This window comes from Nerophis lumbriciformis, linkage group LG32 (genome assembly GCF_033978685.3).
Source record: "Nerophis lumbriciformis linkage group LG32, RoL_Nlum_v2.1, whole genome shotgun sequence".
NCBI lineage: Eukaryota > Metazoa > Chordata > Actinopteri > Syngnathiformes > Syngnathidae > Nerophis > Nerophis lumbriciformis.
The window spans coordinates 2,973,709-3,001,305 of record NC_084579.2 but is presented as its reverse complement, the minus strand read 5'-3'; the positions used below and the strand labels follow the sequence as shown (position 1 = coordinate 3,001,305).

Here is a 27,597-nt window from a genome sequence, read left to right as displayed (position 1 = left end):
GATTATTTATGAAATTGTTGCACAGGTGGCATCCTATGACAAGTTTCACACTGGAAATCACTGAGAGCGGCCCATCCATCCATCCATCTTCTTCCGCTTATCCGAGGTCGGGTCGCGAGGGCAGCAGCTTAAGCAGGGAAGCCCAGACTTCCCTCTCCCCAGCCACTTCGTCCAGCTCCTCCCGGGGGATCCCGAGGCGTTCCCAGGCCAGCCGGGAGAGATAGTGTTCCCAACGTGTCCTGGGTCTTCCCCGTGGCCTCCTACCGGTCGGACGTGCCCTAACACCTCCCTATGGAGGTGTTCGGGTGGCATCCTGACCAGATGCCCGAACCACATCATCTGGCTCCTCTCCATGTGGAGGAGCAGCGGCTTTATTTTGAGCTCCCCCCGAATGACAGAGCTTTCACCCTCTCTCTAAGGGAGAGCCCCGCCACTCGGCGGAGGAAACTCATTTGGGCCGCTTGTACCCGTGATCTTGTCCTTTCGGTCATGACCCAAAGCTCATGACCATAGGTGAGAATGGGAACGTAGATCGACCGGTAAATCGAGAGCTTTGCCTTCCGGCTCAGCTCCTTCTTCACCACAACGGATCGATACAGCGTCCGCATTACTGAAGACGCCGCACCAATCCGCCTGTCGATCTCACGATCCACTCTTCCCCCACTCGTGAACAAGACTCCGAGGTATTTGAACTCCTCCACTTGGGGCAAGATCTCCTCCCCAACCCGGAGATGGCACTCCACCCTTTTCCGGGAGAGAACCATGGACTCGGACTTGGAGGTGCTGATTCCCATCCCAGTCGCTTCACACTCGGCTGCGAACCGATCCAGTGAGAGCTGAAGATCTTGGCCGGAGGAAGCCATCAGGACCACATCATCTGCAAATAGCAGAGACCTAATCCTGCAGCCACCAAACCAGATCCCCTCAACGCCCTGACTGCGCCTAGAAATTCTGTCCATAAAGGTTATGAACAGAATCGGTGACAAAGGGCAGCCTTGGCGGAGTCCAACCCTCACTGGAAACGTGTCCGACTTACTGCCGGCAATGCGGACCAAGCTCTGACACTGATCATACAGGGAGCGAACTGCCACAATAAGACAGTCCGTTACCCCATACTCTCTGAGCACTCCCCACAGGACTTCCCGGGGTACACGGTCGAATGCCTTCTCCAAGTCCACAAAGCACATATAGACTGGTTGGGCAAACTCCCATGCACCCTCAAGGACCCTGCCGAGAGTATAGAGCTGGTCCACAGTTCCACGACCAGGACGAAAACCACACTGTTCCTCCTGAATCCGAGGTTCGACTATCCGGCGTAGCCTCCTCTCCAGTACACCTGAATAGACCTTACCGGGAAGGCTGAGGAGTGTGATCCCACGATAGTTGGAACACACCCTCCGGTTCCCCTTCTTAAAGAGAGGAACCACCACCCCGGTCTGCCAATCCAGAGGTACCACCCCCGATGTCCACGCGATGTTGCAGAGTCTTGTCAACCAAGACAGCCCCACAACATCCAGAGCCTTAAGGAACTCCGGGCGGATCTCATCCACCCCCGGGGCTTTGCCACCGAGGAGCTTTTTAACTACCTCGGCAACCTCAGCCCCAGAAATAGGAGAGCCCACCACAGATTCCCCAGGCCCTGCTTCCTCATAGGAAGACGTGCTGGTAGGATTGAGGAGGTCTTCGAAGTATTCTCTCCACCGATCCACAACATCCGCAGTCGAGGTCAGCAGAGAGCGGCCCATTCTCTCACAAATGTTTGTAGAAACAGTCTCCATGCTTAAGTGCTGGATTTTATACACCTGTGGCCGGGCCAAGTGATTAGGACACCTGACTCATCATTTGGATGGGTGGCCAAACACTTTTGGCAATATAGTGTACATTATATTACTATAATTTGTAATGTAAAAAAATGAACCTCATTTTCAAGGCTTTTATTTTGCCGTGGCCAGGTGCCACAATCCATTACCTTTAGTGCAGGGGGGTTTTATCCGGCTCGCGGGATGAGTTTGCGAAGTATCAAAATTAACCTGAAATTTTTGAAAGAAAGAAACTGCAGTTCTAAATGTGTCCACTGGATGTCGCAATAGCAATTATTTGTATCGTTGTAGATGATGCTACATACAGTTGTGTTCATAAGTTTACAAACCCTGGGAGAATTTATGATTTCTTGGCCATTCTTTAGAGAATATGAATGATAACAGAAAAACCTTTCTTCCACTCATGCTTAATGGTTGTGTGAAGCTATTTATTGGCAACTGTGTTTACTCTTTTTAAATCAAAATGACAAAAGAAAGTACCCAAATGACCCTGATCAAAAGTTTACATACCCCAGTGACTTTGATCTGATAACATGCACTGTTGGAATAATTGTTTGTAAGTTATCACAAAAGAAACGTATTATGAATGCTGTCTTTCGAGGCCTAACAAGAGGAAGAAGGCTCGTGAAACGCCACTGTGATTTCAACACGGACAGATGGCAGGATCTGCTCAACTTCCAGAGGAACTCTCTTTGAAGTGTTAAACGAACTCTCTTTGAAATATTTCACAAACTCTCTTCCAACTATTTGGTAACCGAGGTCAACGCTATTTACGACCCGCTGCCCTCTTGAAGTTGCTGTGGTCAGGAGACGGGAGCCAGCTCCAGCTCGTGGTGTCCAAGACGAGACTTAAAACCAGGGGAGACAGGGCCTTCTCTGTGGTCGGCCCTAAGCTCTGGAACACTCTGCCCCTCCATGTTCGAAATGCTCCCACAGTGGAGTGTTTTAAGTCTCGTCTTAAGACCCACTTTTATTCTCTGGCTTTTAACACTACGTGAGTTGTGTGGTCCTCTGTTGTCCTCTGTGTTTTTAAAATTTTGCTTTTGCTTTCTATTTACTGTTTTAATTGGTTTTACCCTTTGAAATTGTTTTTAATCACATTTATTTTATATTGTTTTTAATTGTGTTTAATATTGTTGTGCAGCACTTTGGAAACATTTTGTTGTTTAAATGTGCTATATAAATAAAGTGGAGTGGAGAGTGGAGTGGGTTATCCATTGTCCTCCAACACCTGCCCCAGCTGGATCCAGGAAGAGCCCAAGCCCGAGAAATCCTCTTCTTGGTCTTCAAAGCGACCGAAAACAATGACTGTTTTACATACTTCCCATTCCTGCTGTGACATGTGTTGGTGCGTGAACATTGAACATCTGAATAAATGAGACGAAAACCTTCTTCGTCCGAGCGTGGTGCAGGACTGTACAGAGAGTGCAGTGGCCATGTCTCTCCTCAATATTGAGTCCAAATTGAATTCTGTCTCTGTTTGATTCCTTGCCTTTTGTCTTGTTTAATAGATGTCCTCAGTGTTTGAACGTGACATGCACAAAAGTTGACACAAACAGGTTTGAATGGCTAATCAAGGTTCCAATCCTCACCTGTGACATGTTTGTTTGTAATGAATGTGCGTGTATAAAAGGTCAGTGAGTTTCTGGGCTTCTGACAGACCGTTGCATCTTTCATCCAGTGCTGCACACATGTTTCTGGATTCTCAGTCATGGGGAAGGCAGAATAATTGTCAAAGGATCTGCGAGAAAAGGTAATTGAACTGCATAAAACAAGAAAGGGGTATAAAAAGAAAGGGGTATAAAAAGATATCCAAGGAATTGAGAATGGCAATCAGCAGTGTTCAAACGCTGATTAAGAAGTGGGAAATGAGGGATTCGGGTAGACCAGCAAAGATTTCAGCCACAACTGCCAGGAAAATTGTTCGTGATGCAAAGAAAAATCCACAAATAACTTCAGCTGAAATACAGGACTCTCTGAAAAATTGTGGTGTGGCTGTTTCAAGATGCACAATAAGGAGGCACTTGAAAGAAAAATGGGCTGCATGGTGGAGTCGCCAGAAGAAAGCCATTTCCGCGCAAATGTCACAAAGTATCCCGCTTATATTACGCCAAACAGCACAGAGACAAGCCTCAAAACTTCTGGAACAAAGTAATTTGGAGTGATGAGACCAAAATTGAACTTTTTGGCCACTCGACCATGCAGCCCATTTTTCTTCAAGTGCCTCCTTATTGTGCATCTTGAAACAGCCACACCACAATTTTTCAGAGAGTCCTGTATTTCAGCTGAAGTTATTTGTGGATTTTTCTTTGCATCTCGAACAATTTTCCTGACTGTTGTGGCTGAAATCTTTGCTGGTCTACCTGAATCCCTCATTTTCCACTTTTTAATCAGCGTTTGAACACTGCTGATTGGCATTCTCAATTCCTTGGATATCTTTTTATACCCCTTTCCTATTTTATGCAGTTCAATTACCTTTTCTCGCAGATCCTTTGACAATTCTTTTGCCTTCCTCATGACTGAGAATCCAGAAACATGTGTGCAGCACTGAATGAAAGATGCAATGGTCTGTCAGAAGCCCAGAAACTCACTGACCTTTTATACACACACATTAATTACAAACAAACAGGTCACAGGTGCGGATTGGAACATTGATTAGCCATTCAAACCTGTTTGTGTCAACTTTTGTGCATGTTATCAGATCAAAGTCACTGGGGTATGTCAACTTTTGATCAGGGTCATTTGGGTACTTTCTTTTGTCATTTTGAGTAAACAGTTGTTTGCCAATAAATAGCTTCACACAACCATGAAGCATGAGTGGAAGAAAGGTTTTTCTGTTATCATTCATATTCTCTGAAGAATGGCCAAGAAATCATAAATTCTCCCAGGGTATGTAAACTTATGGGCACAACTGTATGGAGGAAAATGATCAAACTACATCAATAACATACTTTAATTAGATGTTTATATAATTTTTTTATCTTGATAGATTGAAAATTAACACCAATGACTGATGAACATTAAATACAATTAATTAATTTAAATGTATTCAGAAAATATAAATAATGACAGAGGTGTCTTTATTTTAAGGCTGAAACGACGCGTCGACATAGTCGACGTCATCGGTTACGTAAATACGTCGACGTCATTTTTGTGTGTGGACGCGTCGCATATTTACGTCACACTACCGTCATGGCGGAGCGCAAAGCAGACGATGCGAGGGGGAAAAAGCACGCCAAAAGTCGTCAAAAGTGTGGGAGTATTTCAATAAACGGCCTAATAATTTTGTTGTATGCACACTGTGTCGAGCGGAAATGGCCTATCATAGCAGCACAACGGCTATGAACAAAAATTTGAAAAGAAAACACCCGACAGCGTTCTTGCCATCACCATCAACTAGTCAATCGTCAGGGTGAGTATACGTTGTCATCATTACACAAAAACTTGAATGTGTCATTTGTATCTGCGTTGTAAATTCATAAACTAAAGCACCGTTTCGCTCTGAGAGGCGCGTTTGGCGTGCCTGTTCAGTGTTTACAAAGACGCGCTCCTCTTTAACGCTGTGGAGAGGCGGGGCCGGGAGCGACGCCGCAATCGTGATCGCGCACCTGGGCACGATCATCCAATCTCCTCTCGCTGAAGAAAAGGGGAGCAGCAGAGAGACTGGAAGGAGCCAGAGTGAAGCTGACGTGGAGCGAGAGAGGAGGAGAGACAGAGACAGAGGACGACGACGAGCGAGCGAGCAAGCGAGGAAGAGGAGCTGAAAAGCGAGGAAAGAAAGAGAAAAGAGTTGGAAGAGAAAAGAGTTGGAAGAGAAAAGACTTTGTGTAAAATTAAAAGATTGTAAACCCGTCAAAGCCGTCTGGCGTTCAGTCTGTCGGTCCTGAAAGAACCCCACGGCACAAGACGTGTCACAAACGCTAACGTTAATTAGTTGTGCAAATACCTTTTACAACATTAACAGTTACATATACTATATACAAACCAACAATTAACTTTCACTTTAATCATACTATCATTGTTGTGTTATTAAGAAAAATAAGCAATACTTGTACTTTTGTTGAAATGTTTACACTGTACACTTTTTTGTATTGGATGTTTAGCTTTATTTTTGCACATTTTAGCAAATAAGCAATACTTTTACTTTTGTTGAAATGTTTACACTGTTACAGAATATTTCTGTTTTGCACTTTTTTGTATTGGATATTTATCATTATTTTTGCACATTTTAAAGCAAAATAAGCAATACTTTTACTTTTGAAATGCTTATACTATTGCAGAATATTAAGATTTGCACTGGATGTTTACTTTTATATTTGCACATTAAAAAGCAAATAAGCTACTTTAAATTTTGTTAAATGTTAAAAGTTTTAAATGTTTACATTGTTACAGAATATTTTGTCATGTTGTTGTCAATGTTGACTGAGTGGCCATACTTTTTTTTTTTTTTTGTAAATAAAAGCCATGCCTTTTGAAAAAACTGGCCTACATTTATTTTTTCATCTTTATTTTAAATTAAAAAAAAAATCGGTAAAAGGAAAAATAATCTATAGATTAATCGAAAAAAAATAATCTATAGATTAACAGATTAATCGAAAAAATAATCTATAGATTAATCGATAGAAAAATAATTGTTAGCTGCAGCCTTACTTTATTTTTAAGTTATCGTTCCAGAATTTTACCAGTCCAGCCCACTTGGGAGTAGATTTTACTCTTGTGGCCCCCGACCTAAAATGAGTTTGACAGCCCTGCTTTAGGGGAAACCCTGGTACTTACTTACTGGTACCTGTGTGACCAACAACACATTTCTGCCAATACTGTAATCTATTGCCACACTAGCATGTGGACATGTTCTCACACCCTGGGTGCACGTGCAATCATGGAGGGAGAAAAGGGTTGGAGCTGATCCACAAGAACAAAAAGGCGGATGTCATGATTTGATGTTTCATTCAACAGGAAATGTTGTGATAATCGATTAGTCAGCAGTGACAAAAACAAGCAGCGAGTCTCCAAGAACCGGACCCGCAATAGACGGTCGCCATGGTAACACACCGATACAGGGGCGTACAAACAATCTGGTAGCAGAGTCCTGTTGGTAAACATGCTTACTGGGACCGTCAAAGGGGACAGGGCCGCCTGAACTCCTGTCCTCGTTCATGCAACCACAGGTTGGCCACTGGACAAAGACGACGGCAACAAATAAGAATGATTTTAAAAGAGGACGTGCAGACATCGACGCTCACCCCACTTGCTTCCCACGAGGACGGGACAGGCGGCGTGTTTGGTCCGATAGTCTCCGTCTCCGCTGGGGTGAAGATTGTACCAGAAGACGGCCGTGCCCTGCGGACAAGGCAACACGGGAAACCAATAGACAATTCATTAGGTACACCTGCACGAGTGCATGACGTAACACTACGGAGGTGTTTCTAATATGTTTACACCACAGCAACTTACAGTGTTCAGTACATTCATTGGTTCCAAGCCTGATAAAATAAATAATAATTCCCGCTAATGTTTATAAATCAAATATTTTTACAGCTGAAACAAAAGAAATGTTTATGACATTCTCAATATGAAAGCTTTAGATATCAGAGGTGTGGACTCGAGTCACATGACTTGGACTCGAGTCAGACTCGAGTCATGAATTTGATGACTTTAGACTCGACTTGACAAAATGTAAAAAGACTTGCAACTCGACTTAGACTTTAACATCAATGACTTGTGACTTCACTTGGACTTGAGCCTTTTGAATTGACATGACTTGACATGACTTGCTACTTTCCCCAAAACCCAAAGATGAAAAAGTTATTCGGGAGCGCTCCGTATTTTTCATTGTGTACTTGTCTATCAGCGTTGCGTGTGTCAGCTGGTGTGCTCTCAGTACAACAGCCAATCATATTAGATCTACTTTGTTTTCATCACACAGCATTCATCCAATCAAATTGCAGGACAACCAACGAAGAAGACATGTCCAAACCACACGCCAGTGAACAAAAAATGATACCTAAAATAATTTTGTTTGGGTATAAAAATTACGAGGTGGTCAACACAAAACGGTTTGCAGTATGCAACACATGCGGTTCCAAAATTACTGATGGAGAGGCAACAACTTCCAACTTCGTCCGGCATTTGAAGTTGCACAAAGAAGGGTAAGTTTTGAATGTAAGATAACGTTTATTGGCTAAGTAACGTGACTTTTATTTGCTGTGTAGTTAAATCAGTGAGGCTGTAAACTCACTGCTAACGTTATAACGTTATTGCAAACACGGGAATCTGTTGCAGTTCACTACCTTATTCATACTTTTTGTTCAGTGATTTTTTTTAAGCAGGGTTACGTTAGTCAATATATCACACGTAACGTTAGACGGCGGTCAGCAGCACCGCGTATTTTAACCACCTAAAAAAAGACAAAAATAGTAAAATAAAGGTCAGTTAAAATGTATACTATATTATGAATATGTGTACCGTTTTAGCTAGCTTTCTGACATACTGTTGGTTGTTTACCTCAGTGGTCCCCAACCACCGGGGCGCGGCCCGGTACTGGTCCGTGGATCGATTGGTATCGGGCCGCACAAGAAATATTTATTTTTATTTTTTTTATTAAATCAACATAAAAAACACAAGATACACTTACAAGTAGTGCACCAACCCCAAAAAACTCTCTCCCCCCTTTTGTTCTGGGCATTGAACATGAAGACTCTTCCTTCACTGTTCCGAGTGGCCATGAGAGTCTTGGCAGTGCCTGCCTCCAGTGCTCCAGTGGAGCGAGTTTTCAGCCATGGTGGCATCATACTACGCCCCCATCGTGCACAAATGACTGACAGACTCTTGGCTAATTTGGTCTTTTGCAAATGCAATGCAGCATAGGGCCCTGACATATAAAAAGTACAACTTTTTTGTTATGTTCACGTATATGTCATGTTTTTTCAATGTTAACACTTTTGTACAAATAAGTACATTTGCACTTTATTTTTCAATGTGTTTGTTCTGTAAAGGAATGAGTTAATGTTTAAAATGACTGGTTAATAGTGCTATTATAAAGTGCAATGTCAGCACAATTTTCTTTCCTGCAATTTAAAATGCACTTGTTTTAATAAATAAATACAGCGTTTGAAAAGCATACACAATCTGTGTTAATATATTAGTCTGTGGTTAAAAGGACTTGAAAGGACTCGAAACTCAAAATGCAGGACTTAGGACTTGACTTGAGACTTTCCAGTCTTGACTTTGGACTTGACTCGGGGCTTGCCTGTCTTGACTCGGGACTTGACTCGGACTTGAGGGCAAAGACTTGAGACCTACTTGTGACTTGCAAAACAATGACTTGGTCCCACCTCTGTTAGATATAAAACAACTCAATGATCACATGTTTCTGATATAGCAATGTTGTCTATAGCTGAGCCAATCAGCGGCCAGGATACTGAACAGCACACTCTTGATAGGTTTGGTCTTATCTAGTGGCTAGTACAACTGTAGGATTAATATTGTTTTTACTTCAGTTAGACATCTTTATACTTAAAGATGCTTAAAATAGACCAAGCTTAAATAAAATCTACTAAAGAGCTACAACAGAGTGAAGATGGAAATTTTAAAACGCGATGTGGTGAGGGACGATTTGGGATGAGGCTTGTGCAAAATACCAAATGTGGAATTTTATTGAAATTAATTTGAAGATTTTGAATTGGCTCTGCCCTACAGAAGTTATAATACATCAAGTGAAATGATTTGTTTATAAATAAAGCTTTTAAAAAAAGGAAAAGCATTTGCTGGAATAAGGTATAAGCCAGGGGTCGGCAACCCAAAATGTTGAAAGAGACATATTGGACCAAAAATACAAAAACAAATCTGTCTGGAGCCGCAAAAACTTAAAAGCCATATTACATACAGATAGTGTGTCATGAGATATAAATTGAATTAAGAGGACTTAAAGGAAACTAAATGAGCTCAAATATAGCTACAAATGAGGCATAAAGATGCAATATGTACATATAGCTAGCCTAAATAGCATGTTAGCATCGATTAGCTTGCAGTCATGCAGTGACCAAATATGTCTGATTAGCACTCCACACAAGTCACTAACATCAACAAAACTCACCTTTCATGCACAACGTTAAAAAAAGTTTGGTGGACAAAATGAGACAGAAAAAGAAGTGGCATAAAACACGTCCTAGAAAGTCGGACAAAGTTATACATGTAAACAAACTACGGTGAGTTCAAGGACCGCCAAAATTAGTAGGACAAAGCGGCGCTAGCCAAATACTCGAATCAGTGAAGCATGTTTAATATAAACAGTGTGCTTTGTTACAATTAGGGAGGTTTGTGTCATGTTTGTCCTCATATTAAAACAAAAAATATATTTTTTTCCCCTCATCTTTTGCCATTTTTCATACATTTTTAAAAAAGCTCCAGAGAGCCAATAGGGCGGCGCTAAACGGCTCTAGAGCCGCGGGTTTGCTGACCCCTGGTATAAGCAAATAAATGTAATGATTGTTAATGCAACTACTGCAGATAGTTAAAAGCATACAATTGTCTGTATAAACCAGGCCTGAGCAATTATTTTGACTCCGGGGCCAAATTTAGACAATAAAATTTGTCTGGGGGCTGGTATTATTTTTAGGAACACTAATACAAAACCTCATAATAATGTCTGACTGAATGCTAAAAACATTATGACAGACTGCCTTAAAAACGGAATGGAATTTCACTTTTTTTTTTACCGAATGAGACACCCAGAATGTACATGAAAATAAAGAATGTGAGATTTACAATATTAACTATGAACGATAAAACACTAAATATTGACAACATTTGAACGTCATCTTTGTTCCTGTCGCTCGGGAGTCGCTCCCAGCGAGGCGATGTCCGTGTATTCTGTGCGTGTTAGCTAGCGGTCGCACCTGCTCATACCCAAACAAAGATTGTGGATGACTGACAAGACGCTTCACTCTGGTGCGGAGAAACTCTTGTAACCACTTTGAAAGCCGGAGACAAAGAAAAGAAACGGAAACGCAGACCTTTTTATAAATGTTATCTAGTTTATTTGCATGTATCGTTCAATTAATTAACTTATTGACTAATCGGCTCAGGCCTACTGTTAGAATAATTGTATCTAAGTTATCACAAAACTTTGTGTTACATTGAGTTCCCGGCAAGAGGACAAAAGCTGTCTTTAATCCTACCGATCAAAAGTCTTGTAAAACTTCACTGTGTAGGATGGGAAGCAACATGAAGGTGTTCTGTTTCTTTCATGTATTGTAATCAACAGAAAGATATTGTCTGACCCAAGAACTAAAAAGCGGAGAGGAAGCAGGGCCTGACTCCCCTCCAGGTACCGCTTGTTTGAACTGTTTTACGACCTTTTCTTTGAACTGTTGTAATCAAAGGCGATGGCTGTTTACGACCCACGTCCCTTAGAAACAGCTGTTGCCATGTAATCAGGGAAAGTCCAAAGAAAAGAGGTGGCGTACAATCTTTCGCCAGAGCGTGCTGGAGACTGGAGCCAAATTTAATTCTGTCTGTTTAATTCCTTGCTTCTTGTCTCGTTTAATAGATGTCATCAGGGTTTGAACCTGACACCCACAATGATGTATTTTAATGCCTCTGGATATCGAATGTAATGCTTGTTAATGCCATTTAAGGCCCTAATTTTGGCAAAATCCCTTTAATGACTGAATGCTTCACGTGGAAACTCTTAATATAATGTGTACATGAGGCAAATTTGATGTAAAAATAAAAAGTCACATCATACAAAGCAGTGCTTCTCAAACCTTTTTCAACAAGCACCACTTCAGAAAACACTTGGCTCTCCAAGTACCACCCTAATGACCAACATTAAAATACAGTAGCGTAATGGGCCTAAATATATAATAAATATTCTTGGCCGCTGTAACATTACACACAGTTTGAACAGTAACACTGTTTGAATATTTGATTCTTAACGCATGATTTAGTAATACATCAAAATCAACAAGTGGAATTTCACAGACTTCATTCGAATTTGGGAGAGCTTTTCAGTTCAATTTTGAATCCTGCACAAGCCTGGTACCTAATGAAGTGACCGGTGTGTGTTATCGGCACAGACCTTTTTGGGCCAAACCGCGGCTCCTGCATCAGTGAAGACGGTGGCGCCCCCTGCCTGCACGTCGCTCATCTGCAGCAGGGAGGGTGAAGATGTTACAGGCAGGGTTTTTTATTTTATTTTTAAATGACGTCAAGTGTCAATCACTGACGTAAAGCAGCCAGGTGGCGATTCTGTTTCCTGTCCCCAGCTCTGCAAAGGAGTCGGATTCATCTTCCTGTGGCACCACGAGGAGGTCATAGGTTACGACAAACAGGAAGCAGTACAAGTGCATGAAGCCCCGGCTTATATCTACCCGGTTAAAATCATAATGTGCTTCGTACTGTCCTCCCACACCGTAGTTTGCCACCTGCAAAGACAGATGAGTAGGAGGTCATCACATACCTGCCAACTTTTGAAATCAGAAAAACCTAGTAGCCAGGGTCCAAGGGCCGCAGGCCCCGGTAGGTCCAGGACAAAGTCCTGGTGGGGGGTTCAGGGCTTCGCCCCCCGACGCAAAATGATTATTAGCATTCAGACAGGTTAAAATGTTGCTAAAACCATCACTTTTCTATCAGTCACAGTGACTTTTCAAAACAAAAATATTACAGCAAAAATCATATGGGTTGATTGACATGTTTATTCTGTAAGCTAACTTCAATAGTTTGAAATTATTTTGACAGTTAATGCCAGTTATCCTGTCAACCTTTCACAAGACTTCAATTTGTTAATTGAAAGTATAAACACTTTTTACAGTAAACAAATGGTAAAACAGTACTAAACAATTCCATTAAAAAAAAAATTGGTGTCATTATTAACTTTCTGTCCAAGCTTGTATAATCTACTGCCTTGTTCAATTGTAAAAAATATTCTGTGCCTAAAATTCACATTTCTATCACAATTATCATACTGTAAACATGGTAAGCTAACTTCATTAAAATTAATAGTCCTGTCAATAGCATGGAATTACAATTCAAATGTAGTTTTTTTGTAAGCCTTTCAAAAGAATTCAAAATATGAAAAATTAATGAAAATTAATTTAAGCCATCAGACACTTGAAAAGTGGCACATCACATCTCTAATGTAATCATTTGAACTTTTCAACAGAAATAGCACTGCAAAAATATTAAGGACATACTTCTGTATTTTGGTAGTTATGCTGTCAACATTTAACAAGATTTCTTCAACTTGGACTTGAAAGCATAAATAGTATAAACACTTTTAACAGTATAACAGTACTAAACAATTCCAATAGATAACATTGGTGTCATTACCTTTTTGTGGCTAAAATCCAAATGTATTCTATCAGATTGATCATACTGCAAAAATGATATGGTAACTTTATGATAAGTTTACTTGAAGTGGCATAAAACACTGAAAGTGATTGTTCCTATAACCCCTTTGTTTCAAATGTTTGTTCCACTTGTGGCAGTCGGGCACCAGCATACCGTCTTTGACAACTTGAAGTTGCATAAAACACTGAAAGTGATTGTTCCTATAACCCCTTTGTTTTAAATGTTTTATGCCACTTCAAGTTGTCAAAGACGTGCTGTGAAATACAGCCGACAGGATTGCGCACCAAACACGAAGCAAGGCCAAAGCGCATGCATGGTGCAGGAGAACAAAGGACTTCTTTCATTTAAGGTTTGTGATAAACCATCAAACTCATTCGTTAAAAGGACTCTATAGTAATATAAAGCGAGTTTTTCTGGACATTATCATGCAAGAAAAGTTTATTTTTGGGACCGCGATCACCGCGTAATGATTTTTAAAGGTTGCATTACAAACATTTAACTGTCCCATGTGATCAGCCAGTGCAATTGGAAGTCCATGCTCAATTATTGCCTCCGTAAATAAAACTTCGGCATTTATCACATCCAAAGAATCTGTTTGGGCGACGAAAAACGTTGAAAGTTTTCCACTTGTATCGCTAGCAACGGCATTAGACTTGTGTTTTTTTGTCCCAACGTGGTCTTTTACATCGCTAATTCCTCCGTGTCCGATCGAAAAATCTTGTCTGCACAAGGTGCAATTCGCGTAGTTTTCACCCTTTTTTTTTTTTAATTAATGAAAAACCGTATTTTTTATCACTGCAACCGTAACCCGGAATAGGTTGATGAAAACCGTACGAATTACGGGAAAACCGGAGTAGTTGGCAGGTATGTCATCATCATGACATGACTCAAGTATCCAGGTCATGACCAGTAAGCAGCAGCAGCAGAAAAGGGACAAAATACTAAGTAGGGGGTAAATACTTGTGGTATTTTACGTTATACACTGGCAGCTCGGTCGCCAGAATTTTAATATAAAAATAAAAGTGGTTCAGTTTTTCCACGCACTGTAATAAACATACATTTTACAGTAAAAAACAAACAAAGAGTGATACCATTTTCCATTTACACCCTAAAAATGACGCCAGTATATTTTACGGTAAAAAACTGGCAGCTCAGTCGCCAGAATTTTACCATAAAAATATGAGTGGTACTGTTTCTCACTTTGCAGAAATTGGGTGTAAAAAACATTGTAGATTCACATCCAAATCATCTTTTTTTTTTTTCAAATTTCTGAGAATTGATTTTTTTTTTTTTTAATAAAAAAAAAAAAAAGCCTTTTCAGGCTCAACAGTTGGGAGCCAGAGGAGAACATTTTGGACCCGAGGTTATTGGCGGCGTTCAACAAGCGGTGAGTTTTCTTCTTTCAACAAATACATTCTCCATCTGTGCTTGAATGTTTCTTTTTATTTGTGTCGCGTTAGGGAACAAGAGCGGGAACTTTTATTCCAGAAGAAAGGGAAGAGGCCGAGAGGACGTCCACGCAAGACCCCGGTAGTTTCTCTCCACCTTCCTTTTAAGAGTTTGTCTGATTATTGATCATTGGTGAAATCATTGCTAGTTCTACTCCCAACCACAGGGGGCGCTACAAAACAGTGGAAGCTGTTTTGGTTCCAAAACGGGGTTCGTAAATCAAAACGTTTGTAAAGTGAAGCAAATTTCTCCGTAAGAAACAAAGTACCGTATTTTCCGCACTATTAGCCGCACCTAAAAACCACAAATTTACTAAAAAGCTGACAGTGCGGCTTTTAACCCGGTGCGCTTTATATATGGATTAATATTAAGATTCATTTTCATAAAGTTTCGGTCTCGCAACTACGGTAAACAGCCGCCATCTTTTTTCCCCGTAGAAGAGGAAGTGCTTCTTCTTCTACGCAAGCAACCGCCAAGGTAAGCACCCGCCCCCATAGAACAGGAAGCGCTTCTTCTTCTACTGTAAGCAACCACCCGCCCGCGTAGAAGAAGAAAAAGCGCGCGGATATTACCGTACGTTTCATTTCCTTTGTGTGTTTACATCTGTAAAGACCACAAAATGGCTCCTACTAAGCGACAGGGATCCGGTTCATGAAAAGACGCAATCTCTCCATCCGCACACGGATTACTATTTCACAGCAACTGCCTAAAGACTTTCAAGAAAAGCTCGCTACTTTCCGTGCATATTGTAAAAACAAGATAGCTGAAAAAAAGATCCGGCCAGAGAACATTATCAACATGGACGAGGTTCCACTGACTTTTGATATTCCTGTGAACCGCACTGTGGATACAACGGGAGCACGTACGGTGAATATTCGCACCACAGGGAATGAGAAGTCATCCTTCACTGTGGTTCTAGCTTGCCATGCTAATGGCCAGAAACTTCCACCCATGGTGATATTCAAAAGGAAGACCTTGCCAAAAGAGACCTTTCCAGCCGGCGTCATCATAAAAGCTAACTCGAAGGGATGGATGAAGAAAAGATGAGCGAGTGGTTAAGGTAAGTTTAAGTTTACGCGAAGAGGCCGGGTGGCTTTTTTCACGCAGCTCCGTCCATGTTGATATACGACTCCATGCGCGCCCACATCACGCTGGTTTTAATATATTATTAAAGTTTGACTGACCTATCTGACTGTTTTTTTGACATTCCTTTAGCGCAGTTAGATGCGGCTTACAACACGGGGCGGCTTATAGGTGGACAAAGTTTTGAAATATGCCGTTCATTGAAGGCGCGGCTTATAACCCAGGGCGGCTTATGGTGCGGAAAATACGGTAAATATGAATAATTGGTTCCAGTCCCTATTTTAGTGAAGGTTTGTACACTTTCAACACAATATAAAGTGATATCGAGTAGGGGTGCACAAAAAAAATCGATTCACATCAGAATCGCGATTCTAAATCGATTCATAATTTTCAAAAATTGATTTCTAAACTATTAACATTTTTTTTTAATGAGAAACAATTTTTTAGGCCGACTCTATGCAACCAAAACAAGCTTTTCTAACCAGTTAAAAAACAAGTTGTAATTGTTCTAACAAACTAGATGAGGAATTGTGTGTGAATGCTCCAATGCTGACAGAATGTAGGTTGAATGTTGAACAGTTTGAATTTCCAGGAAAACTGGAATTTGGTTTGGAACTTGGGAAAGTGTTAGTTAGAATGTCCAGCATGAGTGGAATGTGTTGATGTTGGAATGCTTTGAATAGGTTGAAAAATGTGGGAATTGTGGAAGTTTGAAAATTCATTATGAATGGGGAAAATTGAAAAAAAACTATGTGTTATGGGAAATTTGGGAATTGTTTTTTTTAAATGGTTGCAGTAGAGCACACAATTCCTGAACAGGCTGAATCTTTTGAAGTAGTAACGGTATAAATGGGATGAAAAATGTGGAAGGTAGAACGCGCCAAAATCTGGAGAATGAATAATAATAACAAATAGATGAAATTTGGTGTAAAAAAAACACGTGTGAATGTTTTGGAGCATTCACTCAATAATACTTATATATATATATATATATATGTATGTATGTGTGGGGAAAAAAATCACAAGACTACTTCATCTCGGGGCAGTATAGCTCGGTTGGTAGAGTGGCCGTGCCATCAACCTGAGGGTTGCAGGTTCGATCCCCGCTTCCGCCATCCTAGTCACTGCCGTTGTGTCCTTGGGCAAGACACTTTACCCACCTGCTCCCAGTGCCACCCACACTGGTTTAAATGTAACTTAGATATTGGGTTTTCACTATGTAAAGTGCTTTGAGTCACTAGAGAAAAGCGCTATATAAATATAATTCACTTCACTTCACATCTCTACAGGCCTGTTTCATGAGGGGTTCCCTCAATCATCAGGAGATTTAATCTCCTGATGATTGAGGGAACCCCTCATGAAACAGGCCTGTAGAGATGAAGTAGTCTTGTGATTTTTTCCCCACACATACATATATTGCGCTCTACTACGGTATCGAGCACTATTTTTTGGATAACCTTATTAAGACATATATATATATATATATATATATATATATATATATATATATATATATATATATATATAATTTTTTTGTACTTTTTTAAGAATCATTTATTAGATTAAAACAATGAACAACTATTTTTGATATTATTGAAACATTGATACTGCTGCTTTTATTGATTTTTGTTTTTCCTTTTTTTAGTATTGCATTTAAAGGGGAACTGCACTTTTTTTGGGGGGGGGGGGGATTTTGCCTATTGTTCACAATCAATATGAAAGACAAGAAGACAAAAGTTTTTAGTTTTTTTTGCTTTCCAATATAAAAATGGGCTCATTCTAGGTGGCGAGCAATGCAGCTAATGGGAGCAATCAATTCTACCTCTAAAACCCATTTTTATTCACTGGCTTTTAACCCAGCATGAGACTTTAAACTGTTTTTAGCTTTTAACTTTTTGAACTGTTTTTAACTTTTAAGCTGTTTTTATCTAACAAACTGTTCTTAGGGTAATTTATATTTGCTTTTTAAATGTGTATTTTTATTTCTGTTTTAAATGTTATTTTTTAGTCTGTCCTTTGCCTCCATTTCTTTGTGGTGTACAGCCCTTTGTTTTTCAACTGTGCTTGTCTTAAAAGGGCTTTATAAATAAAGTTGGTATGGTATGGTATGGTAAATCACTTTAAAAATGCATTTAAAAACCACCAACAATACTTCATTGGGTTTTGGGTTATGTTGGGTAAGCTGTATAATAACCAAACTGTGGCAACATTGTTATTGTAAGAGTGAACACTGATGAACTATTTTCTAACAGAATGGCAACTTGTCCAGGGTGTACTATGCCTTCCACCCGAATGCAGCTGAGATAGCCTACAGCACCCCCCGCGACCCCAAAAGGGACAAGCGGTACAAAATGGATGGATGAACTATTTTCTACACAGCTCGCCAGACAGTTTATGTACTGACACACACACACACACACATGACATCTATATAAAGGACATTTGTTCATCTGGTCGGAGATGTTTCCTGTTGATTTCATCCCAAGAATCTGAATGGAATGCTGAGGTGCCCAGAGATTCCCACCTCTAGATTTTACAGTTAAAAAAAAAGTAATTACCATACCATCTACAGATGAGTGTTTAACAGAGTGTACCTGGTACACTCCTCCAGGTCAAGCCATGAGAAGGTGATGGGGTCAAATGTACCTGCAGCTGCTCTGCTGTGGACACGTCCAAGCCGGTGATGTCCCCGATCCTCTGGACCATCATGTTCACCACAGGGTGCTCGTGCTGTCCCAGCCACGCGCTGAATAAGAGGAGGACGACGTCATGTGTTGAACTAGGACAGGTTGATGGAGACCAGAAGACGGAAAGAGGTCAATGTGACACGTCCATTAAAGAGTGGAGACACCTTTGTGACAAGTGGCTGTCGGAAAGATATGACAAGTGGAAGCAGGACAATGAAAAAGTTGTTGAAAGTTCTCTATTGAAGACCTAAGTCTGGTTTATGCTTCTGCTGCATTTCCAAGTTCTGCATCGCGGTTAAAAAGGTCAATACTGCCAACTTTGATACTTAGTGTTCTGGACCTAAAACCATTGTCTACAGGCCAAATCCCCCCCAAATTAGACACAGTAGTCATTTTAGTCAGACTTTGAATTCCAGTGACAGAAGACTGGAAACTAGAGATGCGTGGTTTGCGGACACAACCGCGGAGTCCGCGGATTATCCGCGGATCGGGCGGTTGAAATTAAAAAAAAATTAGATTTTATCCGCGGGTCGGGTCGGGCGGTTGAAATAAAAAAAAATTAGATTTTAAATAGATTCAGGCGGGTGGCAGTTAAACCAATTGGGAAATATATATACATAGTTAAATGTTGTTACCCACATACGAAAAACGAGCAGGCACCTGCAGCATATGCCACAACAGAAGAAGAAAAAAAAAAAGAGATGGACACTTTTACGGAGCGGAGAAGGGACGCCTCGCCGGGGTCCGGGACCGAGGCCCCTTGCCCCGAAAGGGCCCCACCGGGAGCCGTAGCTGAGGCGATCCGCGAGAAGGGCCCGACGCACGTCCAGGGTCACCACCGCACCGACACCCCGCCTCGTCCGCCTTCGCCCGGCCGGCGTCACGCGCAGCAGGTAAGCAACTTACCTGCCCGCCACCCCCGTGGCCGGGGGCTCGTAACAGGGGTCACTCCGCGCGCTCCGCCCGCGCAGCTTACCTGCCCGCCACCCCTGTTGCCGGGGGCGCGTAACAGGGGTCACTCCGCGCGCAGTGCGCTCACGAAAGGGGTGGGGCTCACCCTGGTTGATATAGACAGCAGGACGGTGGCCATGGAAGTCGGAACCCGCTAAGGAGTGTGTAACAACCCACCTGCCGAATCAACTAGCCCTGAAAATGGATGGCGCTGGAGCGTCGGGCCCATACCCGGCCGTCGCCGGCAGCGAGACGCGCTTGGAGGTGCGCTCAGCGCGGCTCCCATATGATTGCGCACTGGTGTGCGTCTGGGCCGTGACAGCGTGGCACGCGAATGTCTGTGCTGCATTGGATCAGTCTCCTTTCTTTAACAGGCAAAAGCTTTATAACCTCACTAATGCCTTGCATCGTCTATATTAGATATATAACAACGGGCGGGTGCGGGCGGGTGCGGTTCTGATTAAATGTTAAAACGGGTGAATGGCGGATGGTTGACGACTTTCTGATGCGGTTGCGGATGAAATAATTGCCTATCCGCGCATCTCTACTGGAAACCATTTCTGTGTCCTCTCATATTGCAGAAGAGTTTTGGTTGCACCTTCAACTGAATCAGAACCTGTGGAAAAAGATATTCGGTACATTACGTGTTGTTAGAGGTGGGCGATATGGCTGGAAACGATATCATGATATCTATAGTTTCTTAATGTTGACGCTCCTCTACTTTCTCCTGCTCCCGCTTGCTGCGGCAACAACAAACAAAACTCCAGACGCTCCTCTTCGTTTTGTATCGTTTACTTCAACTTAATCCTTCAAAAACGTAAAACAATAACGATCTGGGAACAAATGAACGGCAAAATAAAGCGGGTTTGTTACAGTAAGAAAGAGTTAGAAAAAGTAAGAGTAAGGTCAAAAAACTGCAGTGTTTCCCACACATTCATTTATTTGTGGCGGCCCGCCACGAAAGAATTACGTCCGCCACAAATGGATTTTTCGGCTTTTGACTCGCTCGACCGCTCATAAAAGCAATGGGACTGTCTGTGAATCTTGCTTGTAGTTACAACTCCGGTGCAGTAGGTGGCGGTAGCCTACTATGCATTGTAACTCCGCCAATAGCACTTAATTCACCTGGTGGGCCAGAAGAAGAAGAAGAAGAAGAAGAAGAAGAAGAAGAGGGACGGACGGACGGACGGGATCAAAATACGAGGGTAATATAGGTTATAGGTAGATAGGTTATAGCTGCATCGCTCGCGGCTCGTCATATATTTAATCCGCGATTTCACCGAGCGTTTCACTGACGGTGAGCAGCCTGACGCTGCTTCATTAACACCGCCACTGTTTGACTCGTGGGCCGGGGCAGACGCACGTAGTAACAGTCACGTGTTGCCATACCGACGAGCTAACGTGTCCAGGTTATAACCCTGTTGTCAATAAACACACATGGACTGAAGCTAAATTGTCCACTGCAGCATGTGAATGCAATGAAAAGAATAAAATCTGAGCCAACCAGCTGTTAAAATGTTGTCCAGGTTAATGTTTTGGCCATTAAAGGCCCTTCATTTCAAGATTTCAACTGTGATCGGGCTTTAAACAGGTGGCTGACTTGTTCAGATGGGTGTAACTGCTACTGGTCAAATAATGTGAAATAGCATTTCATTTTACATGTATGCAATGCCATTTAAATGTAATTATAGATAATAATAATAATAAATACTGTGTAGTGTTGTAAATAGTCAACGGGAAGAATTTTAGTAAGATATAGCCATGAGCACTACACAGCCAGAAAAAAACCTAGGCAGGACAAGTAAAAATATTGGAGCAAGTAGATTTGAGAAGTCGGGCAAGTAGAAAAAAACCTTAACGTTGAACCCTGCATGTGTTGAGCTGCTGCCGCTTAAGGTTAGACGGCACTGTACATAGAGCGCTTCTGCTCGTTAGTAATAAATTCTAATGTTGGATGTTCACTCCTTCACACAGATGAGTATAGAAAAATATTTTCAACGGCCGAAAAGGGCTCGACTTGGAGAGGAGGTAGGCCTACAGTCCGGACCACAGGTGCGACCTGTTCAGCAGCAGCAGGAGGAGGAGGTTGACTGACTGTGGCAGGACACCTCTGTCTCTGTTTCACTTCATGTTGCTGGTAAATAATATGGTTGTAGTAGTAGGCTAAAGTTAAATTATTTAGTATTCACTAATTAATGGGGCAGAGCTTTAAGAGACATTATAGCTTTTATATTTTATAAGATATATTTTTTGTAAGAACCACAATTAATAAATATATTTCAGTGAATCACTAATTGTTCAAATCTGTATATAAATATGTACATTAAATGTTGTAATTATATTCCAACTCCACGTTCTTCTTGGTCATCGCCGCTGCCACCGCCACCCGACCACACCACCACAAATAGATGCCTGTCCTGTGGGAAACACTGAACTGTGTGGCTCGATTCCACCCTACCTGACTGCCATTACCCACAATACATTGTGTCCAAACCATATTACCACACAGATCCTTCCGCCATATACACAATTAAACAGTTACGTAATCTTCTCTGCATTAAAGCAGTATAAAATAGTACGTCATCAAATTATTCAGACAAATGTAATAATTTCAAATAAAGTGTACCTTATAATTATTCTAAGCATGCAATATATACATTTTCGTATTATTTAAATAAAGTAAATAGTCCCCTTTTGGCTGAATTAACATAAAGCACCTTCCATAAAATGTAAATTAACTTAATCATTTAGGCTCCTACACTATCGTTAAATCGATATCGATAATTAAGGATATTCTTTATGACCTGTGTAAAATGAGGAGCAGGAAAAAATATACTAAACATTTTTATTTCAGATGTAACCTTCCTCTGATTGTAATGCCCTCAGCTAACAAGGCAGAAAGGAAATGTCAACACAAGCATGGAAAACACTCAATGTCAACAAAATAGTAAAATCATATTGAAGACTTAACAATAAGCTCTTAAAAGGTGCAAAAATCATGAATATGTAAGAAATGCTTCACAAAGTGTAAGAAAATAGTGCAAAGTATGAAAATTGAAACAGAGAAACCTGAGAAGAACTATTTTCTGCAGGTTTAGTGGCAGGAAGTTACAGCTGTGCTCTAAAGGGTGAGCGTGGCTAAGGCGGTGTGGTGTTAGCGGTCCTGCCTTGCATCATTTACAGACCACATGGGTCTGACTACGGTCCCACTGATCATGTCAAAGTGACTTTTCCTCTTTTATCCACAATTTCCTCATTTTGACTTTCTCTTCTCACTCCATGCAAAGAATCAACCGCCAGACAAGCAAACGTGATAGTTGATACTGTCACCTGACCACCATGACATAAGGTGTTTATTTTGGTAATTCTAATTAAATATAGTTATTAGTTATCATGAATGAAAAGAGTACAGTAATTTGACCATGAGTATGTGCTTATACTGCCATCTAGTGTCTACACTAATGAACAAGAGAGTTAGAGGGGGAGGAGCAAGTTTGCTTAGCAGACACAAGCATAAACCAGGCTTTATCTACCAGAAACATTTATCAATAAACATTATTTTTGACATATCTTCATTAATAAAGGGGTGTTGAATTTCTTGTTATGTGCTTCACATGCAACAAAGTGCTCCTTTGTCCAGCTGGGGGGTCTTACTTCTCTGAGATTCTGTACCCGGCCTCGTAAGAATGACCGGCCTGACTGTCCACCACTTTGGAACGTGTTAGCTAGTTCAGCCATCGCGTTTGTGGAGGAGGGAGGAAGGAGAAAAAGGCATGTCAGCAAATTAAGATGAGGACTCACTTTTTTTTAATGTGTCAACTAAATTAAGAACATGATTGTGAAAATGAAAGCCAACTTCTACTTGACTCATTTAACCTACAGTCAGTGACACCTAGATCTGACCTTCACCTACAATCAGTGACACCTAGATCTGACCTTCACCTACAGTCAGTGACACCTAGATCTGACTTTCACCTACAGTCAGTGACACATAGATCTAACCTTCACCTACAGTCAGTAACACCTAGATCTAACCTTCACCTACAGTCAGTGACACCTAGATCTGACCTTCACCTACAGTCAGTGACACCTAGATCTAACCTTCACCTACAGTCAGTGACACCTAGATCTGACCTTCACCTACAGTCAGTGACACCTAGATCTAACCTTCACCTACAGTCAGTGACACCTAGATCTGACCTTCACCTACAGTCAGTGACACCTAGATCTGACCTTCACCTACAGTCAGTGACACCGAGATCTGACCTTCACCTGCTATCACTGACACCTAGATCTGACCTTCACCTACAGTCAGTGACACCTAGATCTGACCTTCACCTGCCATCACTGACACCTAGATCTGATGTCCACCTGCCATCAGTGACGTCCCAGGGCAGGGGTCGGCAACCCGCGGCTCCGGAGCCGCATGCGGCTCTTTGATCACTCTGATGCGGCTCAGCTGCATACTTGCCGAGCCCCCCGATTTTCCCAGGAGACTTCCGGATTTCAGTGACTCTGATTTTCACCCTTACAATAATAATAAGGGAGTGCCGCTATGGTACAGCATTTAGCTCCCTCTACAATTTGTATTAACAGCACGCCAGCCCAGCATTTTGTTATATGCATCTTCTGCTTGCATACGTAAGTGACAACAAGGCATACTTGGTCACCAACCACACAGGTTACACTGACGGTAACGGTATAAAAAAAACTTTAACACTCTTACTAATAATGCGCCACACTTTGAACCAAAACCAAACAAGAATGACAAACACATTTCGGGAGAACATCTGCACCTTAACACAACATAAACACAACAGAACAAATACCCAGAATCCCATGCAGCCCTGACTCAGTGTGCAGAATTGAGATCGAATTAAAAAAGTAAAAAGTAAATAATGGGGGTATAAATGGAAACAAAATGGAAAAATATTGCAATAAGAATAAAAATAAAAAGCAACAATGAGAATACAAATATAACAGTAAAATAAGATTATAACAAGAGAGGAGTTGTACAGTCTAATGGCGTGTGGGACAGAGGAGTTTTTGAGTCTATTAGTCCTGCACTTGGGATGAAGCAGTCTAGCACTGAACAGGCTCCTCTGGCTACTGATAACGCTATGCAGAGGGTGACTGGCATCATCCAGGATGCTCACTAGTTTTTCCAGTCCTCTTCCGATCGTAGAACCGGCCCGCCTGATCACTTTCTCCAGTCTGGAGCTGTCCTTCTTAGATATACTGCCCCCCCCCCCCAGCACACTACCATGTAGTACAGAACACTGGCAACCACAGACTGGTAGTACATCCACAAGAGTTTTTTTTACAAATGTTGAAGGAGCGCAGCCTCCTCAGGAAGTACAGCCTGCTCTGTCCTTTCCTGTACAAGTGGTCCGTGTTAACAGTCCAGTTCAGCTCATTGTCCACCCACACCCAAAGGTACTTGAATGAGAGTTATTATTCATCAGTTTGGAGTTCACAAATGCAGCAGGAAGACTTTATTATTTGCCTTGTATATTACCTGCTTCACTCTCTTCTCATTCGTATTTTGTTCAGGAGTCTGTATGAAGCAGACATTCTGTTTCCTTAGCTACCTTCTTAAATAAATCTCCATTTTTCTACCATCGATGCACTTCAAAATGTTCTGTTCTTTTCATTTGTGAAGCAAATGAACATTATCCCCTTCATTACAATTGTTGCTATGCTTATATTGAATGGGATCTGCTTCCGGGTTATAATCCGCACGTTGAGACTGGCTTCCCTCCGGCGGCAAACACCCACTCGAGAGATCTGGTTTCCAAATCGCATAATCCAGGTGTGTTGGGTCGTGAGAGGCTTATTTAGAGCCAAACTATTTGATAAATGGGACTAATTTAGTGCATGGACACGTACCGACCGACAGGAGTGAAATGTGCCAGCTCTAGTTGACTGCACAGTAGTTATTTGTTTTCTAGGAATTGCTGTATTTTTAATGCTTTGAACTTTAGCATGAAAGAATATTGACACCTACCTACCACATCTTTGTAATACCAAAACCTACTGGTAATAGTACCTCCTATTGCAATACTACCACATCTTTGTAATACTGCCACCTACAGGACCACAGACGAAAACCCTTCAATGAAAGACTGTTCTTCTAAGGAAGCTCCTTGCGTCTTCAGTTCTTTTACAATAAGAGCCGACTAGACTCACCCTGGGTTTCGCCAGCTCTTTAAACTTGCTCATCTCCTCGTCTGTCGCGATGTCGTGATATCGGACGACGCGGGGACGATCCCACTCGTCTTCCTCTTTCACAGGCCCAATCACGTACCTCGGATGGCGACGGCTGTCATGGTAACGGCAGAAGAGGCGACTCTGCCTGCGTGAGGTCTGTTAGAAAGACGAGCGGGGAGTCAGGCGTGGATGCATTATGTACGCCAACAGTTAGAACGCAACAAGTACCAAGTTATATGACTCTCAGGCGGAGGCATGCAAAATGAGCTAAAAAAAAACAAGCTAACATGGGCCAAGAACAAAGTTATATGAATTTTAAGTGTACAGCGGCAAAATCGGCTAAAAAAGTTAGCATGCTAACAGTTAGCATATGTCACATACCAAGTTATATGATTCTGAGGTGTACGGCGACAAAATCGGCTAAAAAAGTTAACATGCTAACAGTTAGCATATGTCACATACCAAGTTATATGATTCTGAGGTGTAAGGCGACAAAATCGGCTAAAAGAGTTAGCATGCTAACAGTTAGCATATGTCACATACCAAGTTATATGATTCTGAGGTGTACGGCGACAAAATCGGGTAAAAAGTTAGCATGCTAGCAGTTAACATATGTCACATAAAGTTATATGATTCTGAGGTGTACGGCGACAAAATCGGCTAAAAAAGTTAGCATGCTAGCAGTTAACATATGTCACATACAAAGTTATATGATTCTGAGGTGTACGGCGACAAAATCGGCTAAAAAAGTTAGCATGCTAAGAGTTAGCATATGTCACATACCAAGTTATATGATTCTGAGGTGTACAGCAGCAAAATTGGGTAAAAAGTTAGCATGCTAGCAGCTAACATATGTCACATACAAAGTTATATGATTCTGAGGTGTACGGCGACAAAATCGGCTAAAAAAGTTAGCATGCTAACAGTTAGCATATGTCACATACCAAGTTATATGATTCTGAGGTGTACGGCGACAAAATCGGCTAAAAAAAGTTAGCATGCTAGCAGCTAACATATGTCACATACAAAGTTATATGATTCAAATGTACAGTATGAACAAGTGTCTAATGTACAGTATGAACATGAGTCTAATGTACAGTATGAACAAGAGTCTAATGTACAGTATGAACAAGAGTCTAATGTACAGTTTGAACAACTGTCTAATGTACAGTTTGAACATGTGTCTGTAAATCTTTACCATCTCAGTGCTCTTTCCACGACACAGCTTCTCATACGTCTTGTCGTGGTCCAGGTGTGGCTCAGCTCCGCCCATCCTGAGCGTCTCCTCAGTCTCCTCGCCCTTCTTCATCTTGTCCAGGTGATACTCAAAGTAGTGAAGGTTCATCTCAGCTTGCTTTATGCTGGGGTCTTAACAACACAAAAGCAAATCATCGCAGTTTCTGAAGATTGTGCTGCAGAAAATCTATACTTGTGGTTCTCAAACGTCTGTCACCAAAACACTTGGCTCTCCAAGTGTCACCATGACAAACATTTAAAATACAGTAGCATAGTAGGCCCAAGTCTTCAGTAAAAATACGGCACAGGTTTTAATTAACATATATATATTCATATTTTTGCTCACTGTAATATTACAGTTTGAACAGTAACAGTTAGAAAATAAAAAATAAAACAGGGCTCTTAATTCTTTGGCGTACCACTAGATGGAGCCCGCGTACCAGTTTGAGAATCACTGCTCTAGACCAGTGGTCCCCAACCACCGGGCCGCGGACCGGTACACATTGGTACCGGGCCTCACAAGAATTTAAAAAAAAAAAAAAAATATATATATATATATATATTTTTTTTAAATTAAATCAACATAAAAAACACAATACATACATTATATATCAATATAGATCAATACAGTCTGCAGTAGAGATGCGCGGATAGGCAATTATTTCATCCGCAACCGCATCAGAAAGTCGTCAACCATCCGCCATCCACCGGATGTAACATTTGATCAGAACCGCATCCGCCCGCACCCGCCCGTTGTTATATATCTAATATAGACGATGCAAGGCATTAGTGAGGTTATAAAGCTTTTG

The 27,597-nt window shown here is 41.5% G+C and overlaps 1 protein-coding gene across 2 annotated transcripts in view; it reads right to left on the bottom strand.

Moving 5' to 3' along the window:
• Window positions 1-6,720: 6,720 nt before the first annotated feature.
• LOC133574474 (prolyl 4-hydroxylase subunit alpha-1-like) overlaps window positions 6,721-27,597 on the bottom strand; it is a 37,624-nt gene continuing 16,747 nt past the window's right edge. Inside the window, exons 6-14 of one of the 2 annotated variants that reach the window (XM_061926631.2) lie at window positions 26,751-26,920; window positions 25,532-25,708; window positions 22,997-23,067; window positions 18,351-18,450; window positions 12,194-12,247; window positions 12,050-12,115; window positions 11,902-11,970; window positions 7,064-7,160; window positions 6,721-6,996 (exon numbers count right to left, since the gene is read on the bottom strand). In XM_061926631.2, coding sequence (XP_061782615.1) covers window positions 6,938-6,996; window positions 7,064-7,160; window positions 11,902-11,970; window positions 12,050-12,115; window positions 12,194-12,247; window positions 18,351-18,450; window positions 22,997-23,067; window positions 25,532-25,708; window positions 26,751-26,920 — 863 coding nt within the window. In that variant the 3' untranslated portion in view covers window positions 6,721-6,937. The remainder of the gene's footprint in view (window positions 6,997-7,063; window positions 7,161-11,901; window positions 11,971-12,049; window positions 12,116-12,193; window positions 12,248-18,350; window positions 18,451-22,996; window positions 23,068-25,531; window positions 25,709-26,750; window positions 26,921-27,597) is intronic. The other variant, XM_061926632.2, reaches the window with a different exon arrangement.